Source organism: Xiphophorus hellerii, chromosome 11 (genome assembly GCF_003331165.1).
Source record: "Xiphophorus hellerii strain 12219 chromosome 11, Xiphophorus_hellerii-4.1, whole genome shotgun sequence".
NCBI classification, from domain to species: domain Eukaryota; kingdom Metazoa; phylum Chordata; class Actinopteri; order Cyprinodontiformes; family Poeciliidae; genus Xiphophorus; species Xiphophorus hellerii.
This window is the reverse complement of record NC_045682.1, coordinates 5178987-5206050: the sequence shown is the minus strand read 5'-3', so window position 1 is coordinate 5206050 and position 27064 is coordinate 5178987. Positions and strand designations below refer to the sequence as shown.

At 39.8% G+C, this 27064-nt stretch overlaps 2 protein-coding genes across 3 annotated transcripts; both read right to left on the bottom strand.

Moving 5' to 3' along the window:
* Positions 1-4685: 4685 nt before the first annotated feature.
* Positions 4686-6508, bottom strand: LOC116727837 (zinc finger MYM-type protein 1-like). The gene is made up of 3 exons (XM_032575474.1): positions 5910-6508; positions 5734-5839; positions 4686-5312 (listed from the first exon to the last, which is right to left on the bottom strand). Exons 1-3 carry the CDS (start codon positions 6443-6445, stop codon positions 4785-4787), a joined length of 1170 nt encoding a protein of 389 aa, XP_032431365.1. The 5' UTR covers positions 6446-6508; the 3' UTR covers positions 4686-4784.
* Positions 6509-18132: 11624 nt separating this feature from the next.
* tmem120aa (transmembrane protein 120Aa) lies at positions 18133-26616 on the bottom strand. 2 transcript variants are annotated; one of them, XM_032577297.1, is made up of 12 exons: positions 26248-26615; positions 24964-25082; positions 24330-24461; positions 23637-23696; positions 23466-23561; positions 23249-23338; positions 22269-22334; positions 22086-22147; positions 21146-21238; positions 19752-19816; positions 19574-19642; positions 18133-18817 (listed from the first exon to the last, which is right to left on the bottom strand). In XM_032577297.1, exons 1-12 carry the CDS (start codon positions 26323-26325, stop codon positions 18704-18706), a joined length of 1044 nt encoding a protein of 347 aa, XP_032433188.1. In that variant the 5' UTR covers positions 26326-26615; the 3' UTR covers positions 18133-18703. The 2 variants fall into 2 exon arrangements, with proteins under 2 accessions (XP_032433188.1, XP_032433189.1); XM_032577298.1 differs by lacking the exon at positions 24330-24461 and having other exon boundaries at positions 26248-26616.
* Positions 26617-27064: the final 448 nt, after the last annotated feature.

The following is a 27064-nucleotide window of genomic DNA, read 5'->3' as shown; positions in this document are numbered from 1 at the left end:
GTTGTCTTGTAGATGTTCCACTGGCTCACCCATGTCGGGTATGATGCTCCACTCGATCCTCCAGCCTCTGGAAATTAGATAATTTATGGAAAGGCGGAGAATCAAGAAGAGCAGGACGAAGGAAATGGTCCAGCCAAGCCACACTGTGCACATGTAGACAAAGAAAAAACAGGCAGTCATGTGCACAGAGCGCCAGCTGGACAAAGCAGACAGTTTTCTAAAAAAGTGTTCCACAGGTCTGACGTCTTTTTCAAAGCGTCTCATGTTGTTTGTTATCTTGATGGGGCTTAATGGGTTTTTATAGTTTTTCCGGCTTCTTCTCTTGCTTATCCCACTCATGCTTTAGATTTATCTGTCGAGTTCCAACTTTGTTGTGGGCATTTTTACCCGACTCTGGAGAGCTAACTGACTATGCTCCTATTCCCTCCACCATCTTGTCCGAAGTCCATCTAATATACTGGATGTCTTACTTTTACACTTTGATTCATATATAAGTGACATAAATGAAATTTTACAAATTCTAAAATCTAAAATAGTAAAGCAGTGGTCCCCAACCGTTTTATTACCGCTGACCTGTCAAGACTTGGCAGTTTTGCTGCGGCCCGGCGGGTGAACCGTCAGATAATGCTTCTGCATGTTGGTGTTCCTGCTGAAGCTTTTTTTTTTTGCCCCGATTTTTCCTTTACGATAATCTTACAACGTCCTGCAGTGTGTGGTGTGTTGAATATGCCCGTTCTAAAATCGGGCATATTCAACATTGTCTTGGCCCGATTATCGCAGCCTGTGGGGTTTTCCCTGACTGGGAGCGAGAACGCAGCCTGTTGAATGAGACAGGTAGCCAATCAGAAAGCGCGATGACGTAAGAACGGAGGGAATCCCAGACAGTTGACATGGCAACTGAGAGTCTGGTGGACATCAGAGGTGATATGTGGAAATGTTTATTACTATATGTAAATGTCATTTTGATATATATTTACTATATGTGGTAATGTTTATTCAGTTAAAAATGTTAACTACGAAAAAACATAACTCAACTCCAAATCATAGTGCAGCAAAAAGAGCGGCTGCTCCCGCCGTCTTTTATCAAACGCCTTTTCTTTTAGTTTCGTCTTTTATCGCGTAAAATGAGTCCACAAACTATCACTACTACTTCTACATAGTAGTAGGAACAAGGAACAACAGAAAAATGCTGAACAAATGGTTTAATGCAAGGATGATTCTGGGAAAATAGCGGGGCGACATGACAATGCTTCTATTTCTACGATTAAATCTGAAAATGTTTCTGCTTCTGTGACTGCATCTGAAACAAAGGGAGTTAAGCCCGCACCTTACAATTCTTATTCTTCTTCTCTTCCCACACATCTGTACCCGGACTTGAGTGCTCTCTCTGTGTTGGATCCGGACCTCGACGTCTACCCGATTCCACCACTACGACAAGCGGTACCTGCACCAACAGCTGGGGTCCCTCAACCTTCAACAACAACAACGGCTGCAGCAGCAGCTGCCGCTCCTTCTAAGGAGGTGGCAGAAATTCTTGTGCCTGAGGATGAAGAACTGTTCAGTGATGAAGAGGATGAAAAGATGGCGCGTCCAATACAAATTTTCAACTGAAGATGTGGAAAAAAGGGTAGGAGAGAAGATGATCTCAGATCTAGAGACAGGAACAAAGGACAATCTTAGAAGCCAAGCGTGGCTCCTGAGTTGAATGCACCCATGGTTGAGGTTATGGGTCTGATGGACCAGATGTCGTCTTTCGATCTTGGACCACCCAGGACATTGAGGACCCTGCAAAAAATCTAACTAATCCCCTCCATTCTGGAACTGTCTTTGCTGATCAGCTCGGTGAATTCTGCCGTGAATTCCGGCCTACGGGAGCAGAACTGTGGAGACTTCTGGCCAGAAAATTTGAACCCACTGATTTGGCAAAAATTCATGTCTTTTTGACAAAACCTGAGGACCGATTAAAGAACATTGACTGGGATGACAGTGACAATGACAATTATAAAACGATTCTCACTGGACTTGCACATACCATAAATATTACGTTTCCGGTCCGAATAGACACGACCTCCATCTATACATAAAAAAAAAAAACAACGACCAAATGGGAGTACTGATGACTTCATTCATTGCCTTATGGACACCGTTACAACATACGGAGGCCATGCCAGGCCAGATACTTTCAACAATCAAGCTCCACCTGGCCCTTGGGAAAGTATTACCTGTGATGCCATAATTAAAGGATTGCTACCAGACATCTCAAAGGAACTGAAACAGAGCTATGTGGGTTGGGCTGAGCAACCCCATTTAGAAGATGTCAGACGTTATGCCAGACATGCACAGCAGCAAGTGGACAGCCGCATCAGAGAGCAAAAGGACAAGGTGGAAAAAGAACTTCATTTGGCTGCTGTTACAATGTACTATGATCAATCGAGGAGAGAAAGAGGACAACCCAGAGGACGTGGCCGGCGAGGACGAGGCTACGCTCCTCACAACAGAGATGCTGATGTTTGTCACAATTGCGGGGAGCCTGGTCATTACCGCCGGCACTGTCCCAGGAATTACAGGAACATGGCAGATTGACTAGAAGGGGCGTGCGAGGACGGATCGGCTCAGGGGGTGCACTCAACCGAGGGTAACGTAATGCACACACACACCTATACAAGCAAATTGTGTGAATGTCAGTGATCCTGCTCCTTGCAATGAAGAGCTGCTTGCTGACTGCGAGGATTTGAATGAGTCTCCTGTTTTTTCTGTTTCTGGCAAAGAAGAGCTGCTTGCTGACAGTGACACATTTGACAAAATTCTAAATGCAATTTCTGACTTAGAAGAGAAATTTGGCTTTAAAAAGCAAACTTATGCTCATTTTGCATCTCATGCATAAAAGGCCGTCCCGACTTTTGATTTGACTATTTCAGGGAAAAAGGTGTCCTTTATGGTTGACTCCGGAGCAACATCTTCAATTGTGAGAAAAAAAGAATTTAGTATTCCACCAAAACTTAGTGGGAACTGTCTAGTCACTGTCTGCCTGCCTGAGGTCAGGTAGTAAAGGAGAGAGTTACTACCCCTATTGCATGTAAAACTCCTCAAGGATTCTCTTTCAAACATTCATTTTTGTTGTCAGATATGTGCCCAGTAAATGTTATAGGGCGAGATCTGATGTGCCGATTAGGGATTCATCTTGTCTCAACACCGGAGGGCGTAAAAGTTGCATCGCGGCCTGATTGGACTCACACAGCTGTGAAATTTGACTCGTCTGCTCTTAACTATGTATATAAATGGAAGCTTCCAAATTCAATTCTTTCAGAACAACTTCTTGCAGAAGTAAAAACTTTAATATCTCTTTTTTCCGATATTAAACAGCATGATGAATTAAGCTGCATTTCTAATGTTTCATTGGGAGCTGATTGTGATTATGAGAAGCGATGGTTCCGAGCTCCTTCTGAGAAACTGTCAACATCTGCTTTGTTTTGAAACACACACACAGCAGGTTTGGCTGTCTCTCTCTCAGCTGAGCAGAGACCGTTTTTTTTGTGGCAAAATTGCAACAATTGGAATAGAGTGATGTAGGATAATTTATTCATGCGTGTAAAAATGAGACTGATTGGATTATTTCACCTGCTGACCCAAATGTAATGTTTTCTGAACGCATGTCGGCATTCAAAAAATTGTTTCATTGTGCAGTGCACTGTCAAAAAACTGTGGAATTGATTCCTACCACAGACCTAAATTTTGGAACATGCTTTTTATCTCACATAGATCTGTCTTCACTACCAAAAGCGCTGTCTAAAGTTCCTGATGACTTTTGAGCTAAAAGCAAATATGATGTAGGTCTAATTAAAGGGTGTGAACAAGTTATTACCCTGAAATGCCCTCAAACCTGAAGCTGTTGAAGGCATAAAACGTCTTTTTGAAGCTCTACAAAAAGCCGGCATCATTGTTCCCTGTAATAACTCTCCAGTTCGCTCACCAATATGTCCTGTAAAAAAAGGCAAAGATCCCTGGGGAACGTCAAGAATGGAAATCCTCAGGGGCTGTTTATGAAAATGGAATATGGATGGGTCCAAATGGCAAGCCGTGCCTCCTTAAACATATTTTCCCACACTTCGCAAAACTGACTCATGGTTTTGACCATGTTTCAAAGTCTGGAATGATTGCTGCACTTACAGCACACTGGTTTACAAAAGGATTCAGTTCTTTTGCACAAAGACACTGTAAAACATGCATGATTTGTGCAACACACAATACAGGGAGAGGTGCGAGCGCATCTCAGGCTGCACAGCCTCCACCTGACAGACCTTTTAACTATTTGATGATGGACTTTATTGAACCTTCCCCTGCTGAGGGGAAGAAATTTTTGCTTGTTATTGTTGACATGTTTAGCAAATGGGTGGAAGCTTTACCATCAAAGCATGTGGACAGTCACACTGTAACTAAAGCTCTGCTGACTGAAATGATTCTACGATGGGGTATTCCTGACAGGATTAGCAGTGACAATGGCACACACTTTGTTAATGCTGCATTAACTGAAGTGGGAAAGTTTTAGGTACGACTCTAAAAACTCACTGCGGGTATTACCCACAGAGTGGATTTTAAAGACCAAACTAGCTAAATGCTGTGAGAAAACAGGTCTGTCATGGGTTAAAGCCCTACCAATCGTTTTGACTTATATGAGGATGGAAAGAAGAGCCAGGATTCAGTGGCGGCTGGTGCTAAAAAAACTGAGGGGGGCGCACACAAACAAACAAATGAAAAACAAACAAAACAAATCTTAAAAAATAGCACTATTTGAACATGAATTTTGCCCTCCTTTCCTTCTGCCCTGCAAATTTCTCAATTACATTCTTGTTAAAGTCAGTCATCTCTGTGACTAGTCTTTTCTCCATTGACAACATGGCCAATGCATTCAGCCTGTCCTGAGTCATTGAGTTTCTCAGAAAAGTCTTGATTCTTTTCAGAGTTGAAAAGCACCTTTCAGCTTCTGCTGTGGTCATGGGTGTGGTGATGAGGATCTTCAAGAGCGTGACAGTTTCTGAAAAGACTTCTTCTAGATTGTTTTCCATAAACAGCTGGAGTAGGCCCACAGCACCACAACAGGCTTTGAACTCTTCCTTGCTGTAGATGAGAGTAAGCTCTGTCTTCAGCTTACCTCGATTGAGCACCGGATAGGCTTTTAAGGTGTTGCTCAGTGCATCTTCAGGAAATGCTGTGTTGTATTGTTCAAATCTGTCCCCCTGCAGGAGTGTGGCACTAACAAGGTGGTTTGTGAAAGAAAAGCGCTCCCTGGTGTGTCCCAGTATGATATCACAGACCTTAAGAGAGAAGGACAAACATGAAGATTATGATTTTATAATCACATTTTTCATTCTAAATATGAAATGTTATTTTGTCCTTTCTATTAAGTCATAGAAAGAAGGAACACATTTTATTTATAAACTTACTGATTTTAATAACATTTGCTGCCATTTTTTAAGGCTGTGTTATGAAATGTGTTACAGCATTTTTGTGGGACAAGATTATACAAAATTCAGTAACCAAATGTTTTATTCCCCATTACCCATAAACTTCAGTACAACTTAAATAATAAAATATCTTGCTGACAAACATTACATCAACATACCTACACAGCATAGACACAACTAAAGGTATTTCTAACTACAACGCACATCTTCCTAATATATTAAATAACACTACTATAAACCAGTGTAACAGTGATTTTCCACAACAACTCGCCTCTGCAGCAATCCTTTCATGGTCTTCTACACTGAGTGTCCGACGCTTCTTCACTGGCTGACTACTACCTACACTGCTTTGTCCAACCATGGAGTGGAGAGAATTTCTGCCAAAGAGAAATACTTACAATATTATAATAATGAAGAAGAAGAAAAATCAGCTATTTAAACAATTACCTGATCTTTTGAATGTCCTGCTGGAACTGTTGGATGCTCTCCTGGATACAGACTGAATCTATGACCTTCTTCTGGAGTTTGGCATAGAGAAGGTCCACATGAGGCATGATATGGTGGAAAAGTTGCAGAAAGAACTTAAAATCCTGATCCTCCAGTAGCATGGCAAATGCTCCAGCCTCTCTGATGGTAATGGGGTCAAAGTCACCAGAGTCTTGTATGCTTTCGAAACAGCGGATGAGGTCCTCTCTGTGCTCAAACACAGTATTGATGGCACGGCTGTGAAAGTTCCATCTGACATTGCTGGATGCTGGTAGTCTGTGGGCCACAACTTTATCAAGAACGCTTGTGCGCTTGGATGATCTGGAAAAAAAGCTGGAAAATCCACTAAGGTTAGAAAAAAAAATTCTAACTTTGGTTATGTGAGAAGTAGCCTGTTGCATTATTAGATTGAGCTGATGAGCATAGCAGTGGATGTAGTGGGCATTTGGGTACACATCTTGTATCTTCTTCTGAACACCTGCAGTGGCACCTCGCATCACGCTGGCTCCATCATATGCCTGACAGATTAGCTTAGCCTTTTGATCCTCAGGAAGAATAGTTGCAAGACGGTCTTTTAGGGCTGTAGCAATGGAATCAGCTGTAGCCGACTGCAGAGGGATAAACTCAAAAAACCTTTCCTGCACAGTGTTTTTGGCATCGATATAGCGTAGTACAAGCACAAGCTGGCACTGCGTAGCAACATCCACAGTTTCGTCTGCCTGGATTGAAAGAAAATCACTGCTCTGTGCTTCTTTGATTATATGCTCCTTCAGAACAGAAAACATACAGTCCAGTAGCTCATTCTGCACAGTTTTCGAAGTTCCCTTAAACACAGTAGCATTCTCAAGGTGCTCTTTTAGTACTCCATCAAGAGAAGCAACAAAATCAACCAACCCACGAAAGATCCCGGGATTTTCAGAGCTCTTACTTTCGTCATGACCACGCAAGGCCAGCTCAAAGGCTCCACAAAACTTAACACAGTCTATTATTCTAGAAAGGATGTGCCGATTTTTTGTCACCTCTTCATTGTGCCTTCTAACAGCAATCCTGTAGCCTTCATCTAGCTGTTGAGCAATGCTAAGTTTCCCCCAAAAACTTAGCTTCATTGCATTGTCTAGGTGGCTGCGGCTGTTTTCGTGCCGTTTGCATTTTTCTGAAAGATGTTTTAAGTCTCTTACCCCAGTTGTTGTCCACATTGCCTCCGTGCCAGAACTTTGAAATAGCAAACACGGAAAGCAGTAAAATGCATTGCTTACATCACATCCAGCTAGCCAACTCCGCTTGTCATAAGAAAAGCTGGAAAAAGCCCGCGTGTAGGATCGTCCACGATCACTTGCCTGCTGCTGAATTTGTAAATTGGGACGATCCGGTCCAAGCTCCTTTATCCTGTTTTTTTCTTCAAGTGAACGCTTTGTAAAAGCATTTTTTTGTAAAGACAAAACAGAATTTTCTCTCATTTTGAAACTACTCCACTTTGCAAACGTAAACGTGAATCGACCTAACGAACTGCAGCTGCACTAATGAGTCGAATCGGGGATTGTCCAATCACACAATGTTTTAAAAAAAATTAGCCAGTACTGACGCTCTACCAGTAATGACACAACAGAATGGGTGTGTCCGGGACGCAGAGCGCTGCGCCCTGTGGAAAACCTTAAATAACCAATTAAAAGTCAGCCTCAGATCACCTGCTTGCCAAAAGTTGATGCGCCTACATACACTCTCATTAGAACGGCGCCCTGCACATCGGATAGGAAGTGTGCACAATGTGAGCAATTAAATAGAATTATGTATTTACTATTTTAATAAATTCTAACATGTCTATTGGACACACAGTATGAATAAATACATTTCTAAGTATTTTGCAGTTCAGAAATCATTTATTATCTAAACAATTTAAAGGGGGCGGCGCCCAAGCGCCCCCTACTGGCCAGCCGCCACTGCCAGGATTACCTTCAGTCCATTTGAAATCCTGTTTGGCAGATCTCCTAACTTGGGTTTACGGCCTCAGAGAAAGGTCCTTCCTTCCACTTCTGTCCCTGATGATGCAAAGTTGTCTTACTATCAAAACCTGTCGAATGTGATTTCTCAAGTTTTTCAGACGGTGAAAGACGCATTGCCATGTCCTGCCGAGACTCCACTACATGCCATCAAACCCGGTGATTGGGTCGTGGTGAAAGACTTTCGGAAGACGCATTGGAACTCCAAACGCTGGCAGGGACCCTTTCAAGTGCTACTTGTCACAGTTACGGCTGTTAAGGTTGCAGAGCGGGCAACGTGGATTCACACCAGCCAGTGTAAACGGGTACCGGAGCCTTGAGAGGACACTCATCCTGACGGGGAGGAATTCGTCCAGCAGTCGACAGAACAACAGACCAAGGAGGACGACACGCAACTTTCTGAATGAGGATAAATGACCTTACTGCTGCTGGTGTTAAGTGCTAGTAACCTCTGACACCGCAGACAGCCATGTTTCATTTCTTGCATCGCTGAATACCTTCATTTTGGTGTTAAGTGCTAGTAACCTCTGACACCCATCATTCGGGAAAAGAAAAGAGACGACACAAAGGAATACAGAAGGGACAAACACATCAACGAACATTGGTTGTTTTGTACATCAAAAGGCTCCCCAACCAAAGAACTATTGCTGGTCCACTGGCGAGTGGTCGAAGTGGGGATCGAAGATTAAAATAAATATTAAAAGAGTTCCTGAGAGAAAGAAAGAAAAAGGGAGTTCATCATGACGGCGATCACCCTTTCGTCTTGTTCCAATTACAATTATTTGTGTTGGCTATTTTTAATTTTTTGTTGTTTGTTTGTATCACTCAGGTGGTGGGGTTTATTTCCCTCTGATAAGGTGGAAAATTTTCCTCTACATGAATTGCGAGATATTAAATGGCTGTCTACCGTTGATTTGCAACTTAAACATTCCACTCCTTACGCCTTGAATTTGTGGTACCACTATGCTAAGTATATTGCAGCACACTGGTTTCCATATTGAACAGGTCAAATTGCTATGTTTGCTCACACATGCCTTTAGCTGCCCACTCCCCAATGGCGATTCCACAGCCTTATCCAAACATCTCTGACTTGTTTCCAGACATTTTGAATTCTCCTCCACTTCCAGCTCTTAATGGTTCCACAGGCTTCACAAAGCTCTTTCAGGTCACCAACGCATCCTTTGAGGAACCTTTCATTGGCCCTGTTCACATTCCACCTGAAGTAGGATTTGACTGTTTTTTGAATTCCAAAGTTGAACTGATAGGTCACACTCCTACATTTATGGACAATATACCCCATTCATATTGCAAATCTGTACTTGTTCCTTGCGCTCCGTTTGCTAACAATGCTTCTCTTAATTACTCTCGAGCTCCTCCAGGAACTATCTGTTCCCCTTATTACCAGGTGCCAGATGCCCTTGGCACTTTGCCCCGAATTGATATGTTCTGGCTCTGTGGATATTCCCTATACCTGGCTCTCCCAGCATATTGGGCCGGTAGGTGTGCCCCAGTTATAGCAAAGCATTCTTATGTTGTTGGCAGTATAGAAATTCATGAGCAACACCGACGGGTCCGCAGATCACCCATAGACCCGCATGACCCGATTTGGGGTTCAAATGTCCCAGAGGATGGCAAGTTGTGGACTCGGGGTCAGAGGGCTGTTCTATCCTTCCTTCCTTAGGTATTGGTAAAGTTATGCTTCGTGTGGAGACTTTGAGTTACAGGTTTGAGTCATTTGTTAATGATGTTTTGGTTGGTCTTGGAGCAGCTAAAGTCGAATTAACTGCGTTAAGCCTAATGGCTCTTCAAAATAGAATGGTTCTAGATCAACTAACAGCTTCTACAGGGAGGTTGTGTGATGGTGGGTGCTTCTTCTTGTACTTTTATTCCAGCTGATGATGAAGATGGTGGTGCTGTTGCTCATGCACTGTCTAACTTGACAGCTCTAAAGAACGCTCTTAATGATGACCATGCTTCTCCATCCGATTGGTTGTCGTGATTTTCAGGTAACGGTTGGAGACAACTCCTAATAAAACTTCTCACACCTGTGTTTATTGTATTGGGGATATTAATGATCTTCTCTTGCTATGTGATTCCCCTACTTAAAAGGATAGTAGAAATTTTCATTAACGTTCATCTCCTGAAGTACACTTTCCTTACTCACAAAACCGATCAGTTCCGTAACCCTACCTACCTGAGTGATGATTCTGATGACTTGGACTTTTTGTCCTCCAGCGATGAGGAGGTTAATGTGTAATGTTTGACTTTTTTGTCTTTAAATAGTTAATCATTGATATTTTCAAGCTAGTATCCTAGCTTAGCTTTCCTATCCTGCTTTGCGCATTACAGAAATGTCTATGTTTCACAAAAACAAATGCCTGTCCTTTCTGCATGTTCTGAATATGCATTTTATATTTTGATTTTACATTTAATTTGATCTGGAAATATGTTAGTTTTTTTTCTTTTTAGTTTTTTCCTTTTAAGTTTTAGTTGGAGTTTCCTTGTTAAGAATTGTTGTGGCATTGGTTTTAAATTGCTCAAAGAAATATATGTGATTCAGTACAAATTGTATTTCTAGCTACTTATCGGGAAGGTTTTCTATTAAGCTTGAATTTTTGTTCGACACTGATTTTTGTTTTTTTTTACTACTTGATTTTATTATCTCTTGTTTTTTTTGTTGTTTTTTTTAACTTTTGGTTTTAGCTTTTGTGTTAAATTTTTTGTGTGTGTTTTTTTATTTTTTCATGTCTTCAATCATTGGTGTGATTCCTCCACAATTTTCCTGGACAAACATATACAGGACCGTCTCCCTGGCAAGGAGGGGTTGCAGGATAACTTTTCCTACCTGACAGTCATATTGTTACAGGGTTCAATAAGTGAATGCCGGTAGGTTTTTCGTATCTTGCGTATGTTTTTTTTTTTTGTTGTTGTTTTTTCTTTTTGTCACATCTTCCAGGATAGTGTTATGTTATATCTTTTAGCCAAAGAGGGAAATGATGATTAATATTAAATATTATATTTACTTATAATCAAAAGGGGGGGAAATGATGTGGAAAAATTACAATAAGGTCACACCTGCTAGTTGTATTGCTTTATGTTTATTCTAAGTTCCTGAATAGTCCCACCAAGATAAAGCTATTTGGGTTACATGTACAAGGTTGGACACTGTTTTTCTCAGCTGCATGGGAACCAGTCTGTTTCCCATGCTGTGGATCCCTTTTGTATAAAACTCATGTGTTGTCTCTGCCTGGCAGAGCTTTCCGTTCAGACTTGCTTCATTATTGACTGTCCTACACGCTCTCTGACTTGTGCGCAATTCATGAATAAACCTGATTGAGTGATTTTACCTGAACAGTGCTTGGAAATAGATTTTTCCACAACAGTCCTAAAATACAAAGGTCTCGTTGGAGCCATGAGTTAAGTTTGGATTTACGTTCTTTAATCTTGTTTTCAATAGTTAAGGTTGATTCTTGGTTTTTGGTTATAACAGTTCCCAAGTATTTCATTTCAGATTTAATTGGAATGCTAGATATTTCTTTTAGGGGAGTGTCGTGAATGGCTATAAGCTCACTTTTTTTTTTAAATTTAGCATTGGTCCTGAAAAAAGTTTAATTTTATCAATTACAATTGGAACTTGCTTGTGATTTTTTAAGAAAATGGTGGTGTCATCTGCTAACTGGCTAATGATTAATTCTGTACCGAAAACGTCTCATTTCTCAATGTCTGCACAGTTTCTAAGATAGCTTGCTAACATTGCTGCAACCAAATTAGAGCTATGGGGAAAATGGGACACCCTGGAGGAATTCTAACATTAATGTTAAATCTAGCTGCGGTGCCCTTAGGTAGTATTACACAACTATTAATGTTTTGATATAGACCTCTAATTAAGTTAATAAAGTTTGCTCCAAAACCTAAATGTTCAAGAACTTAACATAACATTAGCATCATCTCTGTAGCTTTGTCCACGGAAGATAATTCAGTTCAAACATTAATTACCGAACACCTGGATTCTTCGCCCATGTGGCCATGGAGTCGTCTTCTCCAGCAGGTCTCGGCTCAAAAAATGTCCTTCTCTTCCGTTTTACCAGTTAGGGTGCCACGGTACATAAACGAGATTTTTTCTACTTCCGGTAATTTTAGACCTCTCTGTAACAATAGCACCACATGCTGACAAAAACAAGAATTACAACCAGTCGGTGAAATAAAAGCAAAACATGGTTTACAAAATACATTTTTGACATGTACCCATTTTTCTCCTGGTTACCTATACATGTGTAGTTCACATGTGTAGTTAATATTCAGATATATTCATGTTTCAGGTTTGATGTATAGCTCTTCACATATATTAGCGTATATTTTTGAGTTCCTGTAAGATTGTTGTAATGAGGGGCCGTTTAGGACTAAAACTATGTTTTGTCTCACACACTCTACTAAAGACTCATACACACACACAAAATACTAAAATTACACATATACACTATTAAAATATCACACACACATAGGATACAGACATACTATTCTGAATGATAGGTCGATGTATGTGTGTGTGTGAACTAACACTAGGCTGAATGGATGAATGGATGAATGAATGAATTGGACTTGTATTTCTCTGTGTGAAAGACTCATTTTTTGTATGTGTGAGTTGTCACGGAAGAGGGGGGGCATAATTTGGAGATCAGATCACGCATGCGTTGTTACCACAGTGACTTTAGCTTCAAGTTGGATACTGGCGCTCCACGGAGTAAGCGGCGTTTAGCTCAAGGTTGATCCGATTTATGAACGCTAATTTCGGCCAGCCGTTCTCTACTGCTCCCTCCTCAAATGCTCGGAGGTTACCTCAGGGCTCTAATGCCGCTCACTCCGGCGTTAGAGCCCTACGTCCTCCGAGTCATTGATAAGTATATTTTAATATGCGCAATCTTAGTCTTTAGTGTATGCATGAGAGATAAAAATTGTATGTGTATGTGAATAATTAAGATGTAATAATTTAGATTTTGTTGCATTTTTTTATCTGACATATTAATAAAAATCTGGATGTTTTCAGGTTTATTCCAGTCAGGTGATTTACCTGCTGGGTAAACAGAAACAAAATCCTGACCTGCCTGCTGGGACGGGTTTAATGTTCACTGCAGTCCAATCATGTTAGAATAAATGTTTTTATTAACCATAAATTTGTTGATTTCTTACTCAATTGATTGATTGATTGTAAATCAGGATTTTCTCTCTGACTGATGGATGTTTCATCATTTTGGTGTTTAAATGTTGGTGGTTCTGTTGCTCTGGGTCAGGGCCGTGCAGAGACCTATGGAGGGGCCGGGGCTCAAATTTAAAAAAGGGGCACATTGAACAAAAACTCCGTACAACAACATAGCAACAACCCATATTAATCAAGAATCTAATTGGTTCCTACTATATCATTGCCATCATGTGGGGAAATGCAAAGCAAATCTAGTCTATATTTTCCCCAACAGGTATAAAGTTTCTGTTTCTGCTGCTGACAGTCCTGGAGATCTGAGCTGATCTGAGACTGTAGCTGTTAAACAGACCAGAGGAGAGAAGGTCAAAGGTTATGAAGTTATGAAATAAGCTAATTTGCTGCCATTTTACTAATTAAGCCCTAATAATATCTATTTAACCTCTAGAACAACCTGGCTGCAGACTGATTTATAGATCAAAAAGCTCAAAGGGGTTAACTCTATATAATAGTTTGATGTTAAACTTCTAGATCTAGAATTATAAGACTGGGATATCAAGGCAAAGAAAACTCAGTAGCTGCTGATAGGGGCCATTCAGGGGCCTCCAGACACTCAGGGGCCCCTAAAAATGGTTTAATTATAACACAGACCATAGATCTAAACCTGTAGCATCATTTATAGAGAATGACAATGTTATTACATTTTATTTAATGCATTCAGCTGAGAAAAATAAATAGTACATTTAGGATTTAATTAGGACGTTTATTTGTAAAGGTTTAAAGAATCATCTTGATAGTTTGATTGTTGTGTTACCATGGTTACAATATTTTGTAATCTTTGTGTTTGAATTGGGTTTGTTCACAAATGCATCACAGCAAATAACCAATAATCAGTGATTGATTTTAAACTGGGCCAATAAACCTGGTCTCCTTCTCACAGATTCACCTGATCGATATTTAAACATGTTAGTGATGCTGAGGTTCTTAGTAGGACGGGTTCTGGAGGGAGGGGGGTTCTGTCTAAGGCCCCATATTACCTTGGGCCGGCCCTGGAGGAACAGCTGCTGCAATGCACATCTCTGGAATCTACCTGGAATCTACCTGGAATCCCCTGGTGGCTCCTGTCAGTCCGCCGATGCTTTGGGGACATTTTGATTGTGAGGATGATTATGAAAATATAAATAGAAATAGTTTTTCTAACGTCAGACCTACGTTTTTATTCACAAACCAGTGTATGAAAAAATATTCTTGCCCATTATTTGATAGAGAACACAGATCCGCCTCCTCCTCACCATGGACCCGGAGTCTGAACAACATGGAGGCTCTGAGAGTCATTATTAGACTGAGGGCAGCCAGACTAGTTTATTTTTACTAAATTATTATATTTAGCTAAATATTATTGCTGAGAAACTCCTGAACAGGCCGAACAGTCAGGAATAACTCCTGAACGGGCTGAAAACGGGCCGAACCGTCAGGAGAAACTCCTGAACGGGACAAACCGTCAGGAAAAACTCCTGAACGAGCCGAACTGTCAGGAATAACTCCTGAACGGGCTGAAAACGGGCCGAACCATCAGGAGAAACTCCCGAACGGGCCGAACCGTCAGGAGAATCTCCTGAACGGGCCGAACCGTCAGGAAAATCTGAACGGGCTGAAAACGGGCCGAACCGTCAGGAGAAGCTCCTGAACGGGCCAAAGTGTCAGGAAAAACTCCTGAACGGACCGAACCGTCAGGAAAAACTCCTGAACGGGCCGAACCGTCAGGAAAAACTCCTGAACGGGCCGAACCGTCAGGAGAAACTCCTGAACGAGCCGAACTGTCAGGAATAACTCCTGAACGGGCCGAACTGTCAGGAATAACTCCTGAACGGGCCGAACCGACCAGGGCAAACTCCTGAACGGGCCGAACTGTCAGGAAAAACTGCTGAACGAGCTGCAAACGGGCCGAACCGTCAGGAAAATCTGAACGGGCTGAAAATGGGTGTGTGACACCCCTATAATTGGAGCACACACTTCGGTCCCCCTTTTTGAACAGGGGGACCACCACCCCAATCTGCCAATCCAGGGGACCTGCCCCCGATGTCCATGCAATATTGCAGAGTCATGTCAGCCAACACGACCCTACAACATCCAGAGCCTTAAGGAACTCCGGGCGAATCTCATCCACCCCCGGGGCCCTGCCACCGAGGAGCTTTTTAACCACCTCGGCGACCTCGTCCCCAGAGATTGAAGAGCCCAACCCAGAGTCCCCAGGCTCAGCTTCCTCAATGGAAGGCATGTTGGAGGGATTGAGGAGGTCTTCGAAGTATTCTGCCCACCGGCCCACAACCGTCCCAAGTTGAGGTCAACAGCACACCATCCTCACTATAAACAGTGTTGGTGCTGTACTGCTTCCCCCTTCTGAGACACTGGATGATGGACCAGAATCGCCTCGAAGCTGTGCGGATGTCTTTCTCCATGGCCTCTCCAAACTGCTCCCATGCCTGAGTTTTTGCCTCAGTAACCACCTGAGGCCTCAGTAACCACCGCATGTTGCTTCGCCCGCCGGTACCCATCAGCTGCTTCCGGAGTCTCACAAGCCAAAAAAGGCTTGATAGGACTTCTTCTTCAGCCTGACAGCATCCCTCACCTAAGGTGTCCACCAACGGGTTCGAGGGTTGCCACTGCGACAGGCACCGACAACCTTGCGGCCACAGCTCCGATAAGCCGCCTCGACAATGGAGGCACGGAACATAGTCCACTTGGACTCAATGTCTCCCACTTCCCCCAGAACGTGTTCAAAGTTCTGCCAGAGATGGGATCGGTCTCAGGGGATTCCGCCAGACGTTCCCAGCAGACCCTCACAACACGTCTGGGCCTGCCAGGTCTGACCGGCATCCTCCCCTACCACCGGAGCCAACTCACCACCGGGTAGTGATCAGTGGACAGCTCTGCACCTCTCTTCACCCGAGTGTCCAAGACGTACGGCCGCACATTAAACAACGACAAAGTCGATCATTGAACTGCAGCCTAGGGTGTCCTGGTGCCAAGTGCACAACCTTATGCCTGAACATGGTGTTAGTTATGGAACACCAACAACAGAACACCACTAGAGTTCAGATTGGGGGAGCAATTCCTCCCAGCCTAGTGTTAGTTCACACACACACATACATCGACCTATCATTCAGAACAGTATGTCTGTATCCTATGTGTGTGTGATATTTTAATAGTGTATATGTGTAATTTTAGTATTTTGTGTGTGTGTATGAGTCTTTAGTAGAGTGTGTGAGACAAAACATAGTTTTAGTCCTAAACGGCCCCTCATTACAACAATCTTACAGGAACTCAAAAATATACGCTTATGTGAAGAGCTATACATCAAACCTGAAACATGAATATGGCTGAATATTAACTACACATGTGAACTACACATGTATACGTAACCAGGAGAAAAATGGGTACATATCAAAAATTTATTTTGTAAACCATGTTTTGCTTTTATTTCACCGACTGGTTGTAATTCTTGTTTTTGTCAGCATGTGGTGCTATTGTTACAGAGAGGTCTAAAATTACCGGAAGTAGAAAAAATCTCGTTTATGTACCGTGGCACCCTAACTGGTAAAACGGAAGAGAAGGACATTTTTTGAGCCGAGACCTGCTGGAGAAGACGACTCCATGGCCACATGGGCGAAGAATCCAGGTGTTCGGTAATTAATGTTTGAACTGAATTATCTTCCGTGGACAAAGCTACAGAGATGATGCTAATGTTATGTTAAGTTCAGTTCTTGAACATTTAGGTTTTGGAGCAAACTTTATTAACTTAATTAGAGGTCTATATCAAAACATTAATAGTTGTGTAATACTACCTAAGGGCACCGCAGCTAGATTTAACATTAATGTTAGAATTCCTCCAGGGTGTCCCATTTTCCCCATAGCTCTAATTTGGTTGCAGCAATGTTAGCAAGCTATCTTAGAAACTGTGCAGACATTGAGAAATGAGACGTTTTCGGTACAGAATTAATCATTAGCCAGTTAGCAGATGACACCACCATTTTCTTAAAAAATCACAAGCAAGTTCCAATTGTAATTGATAAAATTAAACTTTTTTCAGGACCAATGCTAAATTTAAAAAAAATGTGAGCTTATAGCCATTCACGACACTCCCCTAAAAGAAATATCTAGCATTCCAATTAAATCTGAAATGAAATACTTGGGAACTGTTATAACCAAAAACCAAAAATCAACCTTAACTATTGAAAACAAGATTAAAGAACGTAAATCCAAACTTAACTCATGGCTCCAACGAGACCTTTGTATTTTAAGACGAATTTACTTATCAAAAATGGAAAGTTTGTCAAGATTGATTTATTCAACTTGTAGCACTGCTGTCCCAAATAGCTTAACTAAGACTATTAACAAAATGAACATGAACTTTATTTGGAGAAACGGGCTACACTACCTATGGAAAAGTGATATGGTCAAAGAAATCAAAGATGGCGGTCTGAAAGTAATTGACTTTGAATGTCTTAACGGAACCCTTAAAATTAATTGGTTGAAATCCTGGATTAAAAATTCTCAGTTATTTTGGTATTCTGTCCCTAAATACATATTTAACAAAATAGGTGGTCTAAAACTTGTACTTCTAGCTGATTTCAATATACATAAATTGGCCATTAAACTATCAGAGTTCCATAAACAAGTGTTACTATACTGGAAAATCCAGTAGCAGTCAGTCTCGCAGCAACTCTGAAGAGGCCTCTCACTAAAGACTGCTGCTGTGTGGCAGTCCCTGGACCTTTTCAACTCCTCTAAGGTTTGAGGTCATAACTCAGGGAATATTTTGAGTTTTTACACTTATAAGCTGCTCCTAGTTGTGAAAACAATACTTTATTGCCATGGTTACACATAACAACTGTTCTAAAGTAAAAGAAATAAGGAAAGTCCAAGCAAAAATCCTTCCAGGTGCCTCTAAAACTAGATGAATTCATTTTCCATACATGAAAAGATTCAACAAAAAGGTTCAGAGACTTTTATTTTGCAGAGCTCTTTATTATAACAGAGCAGCTCCTGAGCAAAGTCAAAAGTTTTAAATAAATATTATTCAAATGAACCCATCCCTTCAAACTTTCACAATCTCTGAAATGGACGGTCATTCCTACTGCACGAAAAAGAAAGCTGTGAAGAAACTGCTTGATTTTTTTTTAAAGAATAATCAATATAATAATAAAGTTAATTTGATTTCAATTTAGACAAACGTGAAATGCAGGAACCTCCAATCACATTCGAGCAGCGAAGTGAGTAAATGGTCCACGAGGACAGAGGAACTCTATGGAGTTAAATGGGGGCCAGAAAGTTTGCTCAAGAGAAGAAAAAAAACTGAAACTGGGAAAACAAAAGAAAGACATTGAGTCTGAAAAGCAGTTTTCAACATATTTTTCAGTTTCACATCTTTTTTGTTTAGTTCCTTTTTTTTTTTCTCCTTTTGAACAAACGTCATGGCCCAAATTTAGCTCCTCAGAACTCTGCCACGGTTTCTGTTTGGTTCCGAGAGGCCATGTTGGCGGTCCGTTCTGGTTGCGGCGTGCTCATGCTTTCTTGGGCTTGTTTGCGTTGTTTACATATTTCTGGTAAACCACCCGCAGCGTGGTGAACAGGTTTCCTATGAAGAGCGTCAGGTAGGAGCAGCCACACATCAACACCTGCACGGCAAAATAAAACGGCAAAAACAAATGAAATTCATTTTATTTCAACAGACTAACATATTCCGGCACACTAAAACCAAACTCTATGTACATGTATGTGATTTGAGTTTTGTGTGGCAGAACCAACAGATTTGTAAAGTGGAAAGAAAATCTAATTGGTTTTCAGCTATTCTTAAACATAAAAATCTGATTAGTGTGGCATACATTTGTATTCAGGCCTCCTGAGTCAATAGCTTATAGCGGTGTTTGTCCAAGTGTGGACCACCAGGGGGTGCTGCGGGGGCCTCAGAAAGTTGTAGGGAAGATGAGAAAAATGTCAAAAATGAAACAAATTGAATCCCATCTTTTTTTTCTTCTTTAATTTATATGTTATTCAATCATGCTGTTTTTATATAAAATCTAAGTTAAAATCATTTATCTAAATGTTATTTCTGATGCTCATTTTCTGATTGGCTGCCTGTCAAACTCATCAAGCTGTTTTGCTCCTCACACTAGCATAAAACAAAAGCAAACAAGAAATGGGAAAGTTTCTGACAAGAAAAAGGCCAAATGAACCGTCCAGCCGTCTGAAAAAAAAATCAGTTGTGACGTCGACTGAGCGGAGCATCTTCTACATGCCCAATGTGGCCACCTCATGCGGCATGCGACAAATGTGGAAAAGTTCAAGGTATGCGAATACTTTGGATTTTTTTCCAACTGGATTTTTTTCCAACTGATGAGAAGAGAATGACGTTTTTCTAGGGGGAAACTAACCTGCCACTCTTTGCACTTTGGGAGCTGGGACATCTTGAAAAGCGTCATGCTGTTGTACAGCTGCCAAAACTGGAACCGAATTTAAAAAAAAAAAATCAAGCTCAACAAGACAACTCAGGAAAAAATATATAAATCTGATTTATTGAATGATGTCACTTTTAAAACGGAGGCTACATACTTGGCCGAAGAACAAGAAGGGAAGCAGGAAGGTCAGGCCTCTCCACATCCAGGACTGGAAGCCCTCTAAACACCCAGAGAGGACAGTAAACTGAGCTGACCTCAGACAGACGTCCTGCTGCTACGAAGGCTGAATTGAAACATTTTACAGCAGAGACAGGAAAACTGTTCTAACAGAGCAACAGAAACTCCTGCTCATAACGTTCTCATCCTGTAATTGTCTTGTTTTGCCATGATGTTGATTAAATGGGGAGAATGTCACAGATTAGAAAATGTGGACCATTATGAATATAGATGTTATAACGTGCTAATAACTGATATTACACGTAATTCGTTGAGCTATTCTGGACTTTTTTCTATAAAATGTGGTTCCTAATTATTCACAGAAAATGCGTGGATTATTTAATTGAGCATAAAGATATCATTTTTTTTAAATGCAGCTTTGAAAGCTGAAATGCAACTTGACACACTATTGGTTGATGTTTGCAATGCAACCAATCCAAAAGCACCATTGATTTTCCTAGGCTCTGATAGGCTGAAACGCCAATAGCTTCTGTGCTCTTTTGTTAGCACAGAAGCTAACAAGATATATTAGCTTCTGTGGTAGTGCTAAGACGGTTTCCACTATGCGTGTTGATTAAGTCTGGGACTTTAATGCGCTAATTTCAATTAATTAATTACATGCATTTTTAGCATATTACATTTTTTTACGTAATTAGTCAGAAATTTTTGTTTGACAATTGCTATGTTCAAGTTGTGCTAAAAGGCTCATCAGCAAAGCTATTCAAGCCTAAAATAGCATCTCAACGCTAACATGTAGCAGCATCCGCAAAGCTAATGTCAGCATCCACGGTCCACATTTCTAGAGAATAAATCAACCTCATGGTCGAATAAACGGAATAAAATAAAAACAATAAATATCTTTGCTGTAGAATCTATTTATTCAATAATCTAGCAGCAAAACTGAACATTTTTGGACAGAAAATGTTGCTTATCTTGTCAATTGGTTTTGAATAAAATGTGATTAATTTTGATAAATTAATTACAGAACCTGCAATTAACTTTATGATTAAACATTTTAATTGAGTCCCAACATTAATACTAATGCATATAAAGGTATATGTGGTGTTTTAGCTAAGATAATAGGCTGTTTTTGTTTTCTCCAGAAACAGAAACGGCAACAAGTTGGCAATGAACACTGGTCGTTAATATCAGCCCAGTTTTATTTATATGCTACAAGGAAATCGGCCAATATAGCTGCCAATTTTAATGCAGATATAACGCCCATCTCTACATATTGCAAGTACATAGTTAAATAAAACTGCTTCTTTTTCTCTCCACATTTTTGTTTTGTCGTGACGTTGCTTAAAGTGTGAACGTGTTGCCTTCACTCACCGACTGTGAGGTCCATGTTGTGTCTCTCCCCCAGCGCTTTGAGTCGGTACAAACAGCCACTCTGGTAGTAGTACTGCAGGAACTGAACAAAACCTGCAAAAAGGAAACAAAACATCACAATGGATCACTCGTATGCTCGGCAACAAATTTAATTCTGAAAAAAAAAAAAAATCAATAACTTCACGTCTTTCCGCTGAATCTTCTAATATTCAATTTAAAAACTTTGCAAACTCTTATACCACTTTAGCCTTTTTTAAACTATTAAAATATGATATAAAAAAGACTAACGTTTGAAAATATCTTCCTTTAAACAAGTATTTGTGTATTTACACTAGATTATTTTAGTTATCAATTAGTCTATCAATTATTCTGATGATTTATCGCATAAAAAATTGGCACATTCAATAGACTTTTCATTTAATGACTTACCCCTATTTACACAATATTATCAATGTATTAAAATGTTCCAATTCCTTTTTAAAATAATAAACATTTTGTTGCCTAAAACACAATAACAGCATTTTTTTTTAGTGTACAGCTGATCATTCCTACCAAAGGATGAATCTGCAGCTAAAAGCAATACACCACTAATCCATTTATTGTTGTTGTTTTAAATTAATAGTTAGCTATCAAAAGATTTTTTTGATTTTTTTACAGAATTTGAAGAGTTCTGGGTTGAATATACTTGCAGACAAAGAAGGTTTTTCATCTTAAATGCAAAACGTAAATATTTTTTGTACAATGTTGGCTTAATATCTGCTCCGACTGTTGTTCTTTCAGCAACTGGCCATTTTTAGAGTCTGTATACTTTAGTTAATAATTAGTCAGTTACTAAATTACTTGACAATTATTTCAATAATCAATTCATAACAGGTTGAAACATGGGAAGATGTTCGTTTTGACCCATTATTTAATGTGAAACTGGCCCAGACAGACTTACTCTGATAGAGATTGTAGGATAGAAACTGATTTCTGAACATCTGGTAGAGGGCGCCATCAGGCCTGCGAACAAAGGTCACACCAGGTGAGGGAGGTGATGAGATTGAGCGGATCAATTAGTAATAATACGGCTCGTTGCGTTACGAACTGTGGAGGATGGGTCGGAGTGCAGATCAGGTCTTACCAAGTCAGCATGACTCCAGACAGGAAGGCTGACACGTAGTGATGGAAAACCCACCAACCTTTGATCCTGAAACAGCAAAAGATGCTCAGAGCTGGCAAACCGTCTTCCTTCCCTGAATACTTTTCGCATTGTGTCGATCGGATCTGGAGCGGATCCTTGCGAAATCGCTCAAATTCATTCAAACACCTGAATACGCTTCAATCCAAACCAAATGCGTTTAAACTTTTTGTCGAGTCAGAAGGACGTAAGGGTCAAAGAGCAAAGTTTCTTTTACCTACTCAACAATAAACTAAGTATGCAATTCATTAATTAAACAAACATGAATTAAAACAAGCTCCTGTTTCTTGCTGTTACTTATCAGTTTGATCTTATTTCAGGTATACTAAGATATTTGTACCATAGACTATGCCAAAAATTATTGGTAAAATTTTGTGTTTTTGTGGTGTAGCAGCTGACTCTGTTCACATATTAGGAGAACAATTTCTCATTTAATTTGAAAAAAAAAAAAAAACTTTCATAAAATAAATCCGTTTTCCATTCAGTAGGTATTTATGCACTATTATACACATTTTACTGACAAAAAAGTAAAACCACCTCTTACTTACAGGTAAAAGAGGGGTTACTTATAAGTACTCAGGAGTATAAGTACTTATACTTCTTTTTGGCACAACCAGAGCTCCATACAATGTCTTTTTGATGAAGGTTCCTGGCCACTGACATCTGTCCAACAGTCCTGTTTTGCACTATAACATGCAGAACTATTAATATTTTTTCTGTATTTTTTGAGCATTACAAAATGTAGATACAAGTACATTTGAAGTATTAGCTACTAATTGATCAAGTTTCAGGCATTTACTTTAAATATGCAAATAGAAAATCTGAGAAAATCTTTAGGTTGAATCCCAACGCTGGACGCGTTTTAGACTTTTAGATCTCTCACGGAGCCTCTTGCCCAACATGGGATGAAACCAGGTACGGACCTAGAGCCGTTGCTGATGAGGATGCTCTCCCGGATGGTGAGTGTGCAGTAATACCACACCAGCAGGAAGTTGAACAGAGCGTCCAGGACTCTGACACAGGAGCAAAAACAATCAGGGATGCGTCGCGTCATCACACAACCCAAATACACGCTGCAATCTCCTGCTGCTTTGCAGCTTTTAAAATCCACCAACTGAGTCCAATCTGAGCCATTCCTACCTGTAGCTGAACAAAAAGCGACATGTGAAGGAGAACACGAACAGGATGAAGGTCAGGACCAGCTTGAACTTCTCATATTCACTTTTGTATGCAAACCTGGGTGGGGAGAAACACAAGGAGACGGTTGGTGAAGCGGCTCTGAAGCGCCTGCACTGAGAATGTGCAACTTACTTTTCCTGTTTGTTCAGGAGCGTTACGTTAATGTTTCCCAGAACCAGCGTGAGGTACAGCCTGAACAGGGAAGACGCAGAAACCAGTCAGTCGGGATATTCAGTGCTCTACACTTCAAACTAGAGGTGGGTATTTATCACATAGTGTATCATTTATCGCGATAAATTTTGAATCACAATAAGATTTGGATTTATTGCTGTCACAATAAATTCACATTAATGATATCATTTTTGCTATTTTTCCCCACTGTGTGTTCAATAAAGGCGTATCAATAAATACAAACAAATTTGAACCAGGGTTATAATAGTTTTGGGTTGTTCATTCTGGTTTAGTTTTATTTCATAGTGACATTTTGTTGGTCTAATTCAGTTAGTTTAAATTAGTTTCTAGAGTGTATTGGCTAGTTTTTATTCGTTTTTATTAGTTAAATGTTTAGTTTCAGCTTAGGTTTTATTTGTTGTTGTAGTAGTAGTTTTAGTTTTTTCGTACTTCAAACATATGATTAAATGCAGTTGCTGTGTTAGTGATGCAAATCACAGTGTTTTTGTGACGGGCGTCCTAAAGGAACGTATTTAAAAAATGCCGTGCTATGCAGTCACAGCTATAAAATGATCTAAAAGAGTAGTACAGTTTTAACTGACACAACATTACCACAAAATATCATGATAAAACTCCACTCCAATGTCTTTCTACCCGTTCTTCTTTGGCAGAAATGCTTCCATCTCAAAGAAAGCATTCGTTTTTTCTTTGATGGACTCTTCTATCTTAGAGACGCAACTCATCAGCTCTGGGCTCAGCACGGACGTCCGATGATTTTCTTTGCGTCTGATGGAGAAAATATTTTTGACAAACGTAAAAAAAATATATATATATATATATATATACAGTACAGACCAAAAGTTTGGACACACCTTTCTAATTCAATGGGTTTTCTTTATTTTCATGACTATTTATAAGGCAATAAATCCCACTTATTAACCTGACAGGGCAGGTTGACCTATGAAGTGAAAACCATTTCAGGTGACTACCTGTTGAAGCTCATCAAGAAAATGCAGAGTGTGTGCAAAGCAGTAATCACAGCAAAAGGTTGCTACTTTGAAGAAACTAGAATATAAGGGGTATTTTCAGTTGTTTTACACTTTTTTGTTTAGTGTATATTTCCACATGTGTTATTCATAGTTTTGATGCCTTCAGTGTGAATCTACAATGTCAATAGTCATGAAAATAAAGGAAACTCATTGAATTAAAAGGTGTGTCCAAACTTTTGGTCTGTACTGTATATATATAATTTTCTGTTGCGTTAAACCCATTTCCTGTTGACACTCACTTCTTCAACCGAAGACTGAGCTCCTTCAGTTTCTTCCTCTGCCGTGCTATGGCGTTGGAGAAGCTGCTCTGCAGTCTTGTCATTTCTTCAAGCTTTTGTTTATACAGCCGATGGGTTTCCTGCAGGTGGAGTAGATTGACGAGGCATTCTTACTCATTTTTAAATAACTTCTCTGCTGCTGTTGCACGTTTGTTTCTCTACTGATATACTGTATTGTAAATGGTCTGTCTTTTTCAATGTTATATAGACATGTTTTGGAAAAGTGATGATCTGACTCCACTGCGCATCCCTTGGATTGCTAGCTTGATATTTTTATTATCGTCATTGTTATGGTTAATCTTGTTTTTTTTTTTTTTAATGTACAGTATATATCTTACACTATTTGTGTTAACATTTATATTTGATGCTGCTGTTACACATACATTTTCCTCTTTGCAGAACAATAAAGGCTGTTTCTATTCTATTCTATTCAGTAAATAGAACAGAGTTGTGTAGGTGTATATACATATTTTTATTTTCTTTATTGTTATGTTGCAATAAAAAAAAAAGAACAGAGCTGTAAAACACTCAAGTCATTTTAAATGCTGCCGGATTTGCCGAAAGTGATTTTTGAAAATATAAATATATAAATAAATAAATCACCACCAGATGCTTTGGAGGGAAAATGGCAAAAAATGATTTAGCCTATTATTTTTAGAAAGCTGCAGAATGGACACGATGACGTGCTATTAAATACATCTAAAAAAATGTTAATAAAGTCAATATTTTTGGTCATTTCAGAAAGTGAAACTAACGTATTTTAAACATCCATTATTCATATTGAGTTGTTATTTTTGATGAATTTGGCTCAAAGAAAATAAAAAACAAAATAAAAAAAATAAAAAAATCTAAATATTTCATAAAATCAATAAAGAAAATATAGTTTTAAACATAAATCTCAGGTTTCTGGAATTACAAGTTCATTTATAGGGTCTGGGCTCCTTTTGCAAGAGTTACTACATACCGTCATGAAATAGGATTATTGTGAAATATATTAAAGCTAATTCTGACCTTCTAAGCATTTCAACAGACAAGTAGCTGCAAGTAAAATAACATATGATCAAATCTGCCTTATAAGAACCGGCCTGTTAAAATGCATTTAAATATTCCTGATAATCATAATTGAAGCTTATCTGCTGAAGGTGGATTCCACCCTCCAGTCTCCCCACACACACCGTCTGTTAGCTTATCGGGGCAGCAAGTGTTTAATTGTTTACTATAGATGGACACAATAACTAAACAAACCTGAATATTCTGGTGCTCTTTCTCCAAATCCTCCCATTCCCGAAAACATTCGGATAAATCCGTTGGACCGAACAACATTTATCCCCCGTTGCTTAGAAATCAGGAGGAATTGTGAAACAGTCGAACGCTCCTTTGCAACAGTTGTAACCGTCAACGCAACATCAGTGACGTCCAGCTGATGCCTTTCTCTATAAAAGCGTCACGCTGAAGAGCCTCGGGAAAAACAAAGCGACTATGAAGGTGCTTTGAAAAAGGCTGGTTTCTGCTGCCACAACTGCAACATGTTCATTTATTACTTTTAAATCCTTGTTCGCCTCTCCTTTCTGAAGGTTAAACATTTTTATTTTTTAGAACCACATCCGGTATGTCGCTAGTATTGTTCCTATTGTAATTTTGAGGAAGTTTTCTTACTAGTTCGTCCAATCAGAACATTCCGTGATTCCGTTATGTCTTCTCAGCCAATCAGCGTCAGCGCATCATGACGCCACCTCGCATTCACGCCGTAAGGAACTTTACGTCAGCGCGTCCGCCATATTGTGACTGCCAATATCCATATTCTTCTAAATCAGGGGTGTTCAAATAATTTATTTATTTGATCTTAAATTAATATAAATTTAATAAATTGATTAATTATCAAACAATTAAAATATAATGCCTCTCGATGAAAAGAATTAACCTTACTATATGTTTATTTTTTAAATATAATTTTTTTTTTTTTTTTATCAGATTTTTTTGGCCTTCAAGTGTTTTTTACTTGACAATTTTGACCCAGGTGACAAAAGGACCGAGAGCCCCAGGCGTCACCCAGGCAACAAAA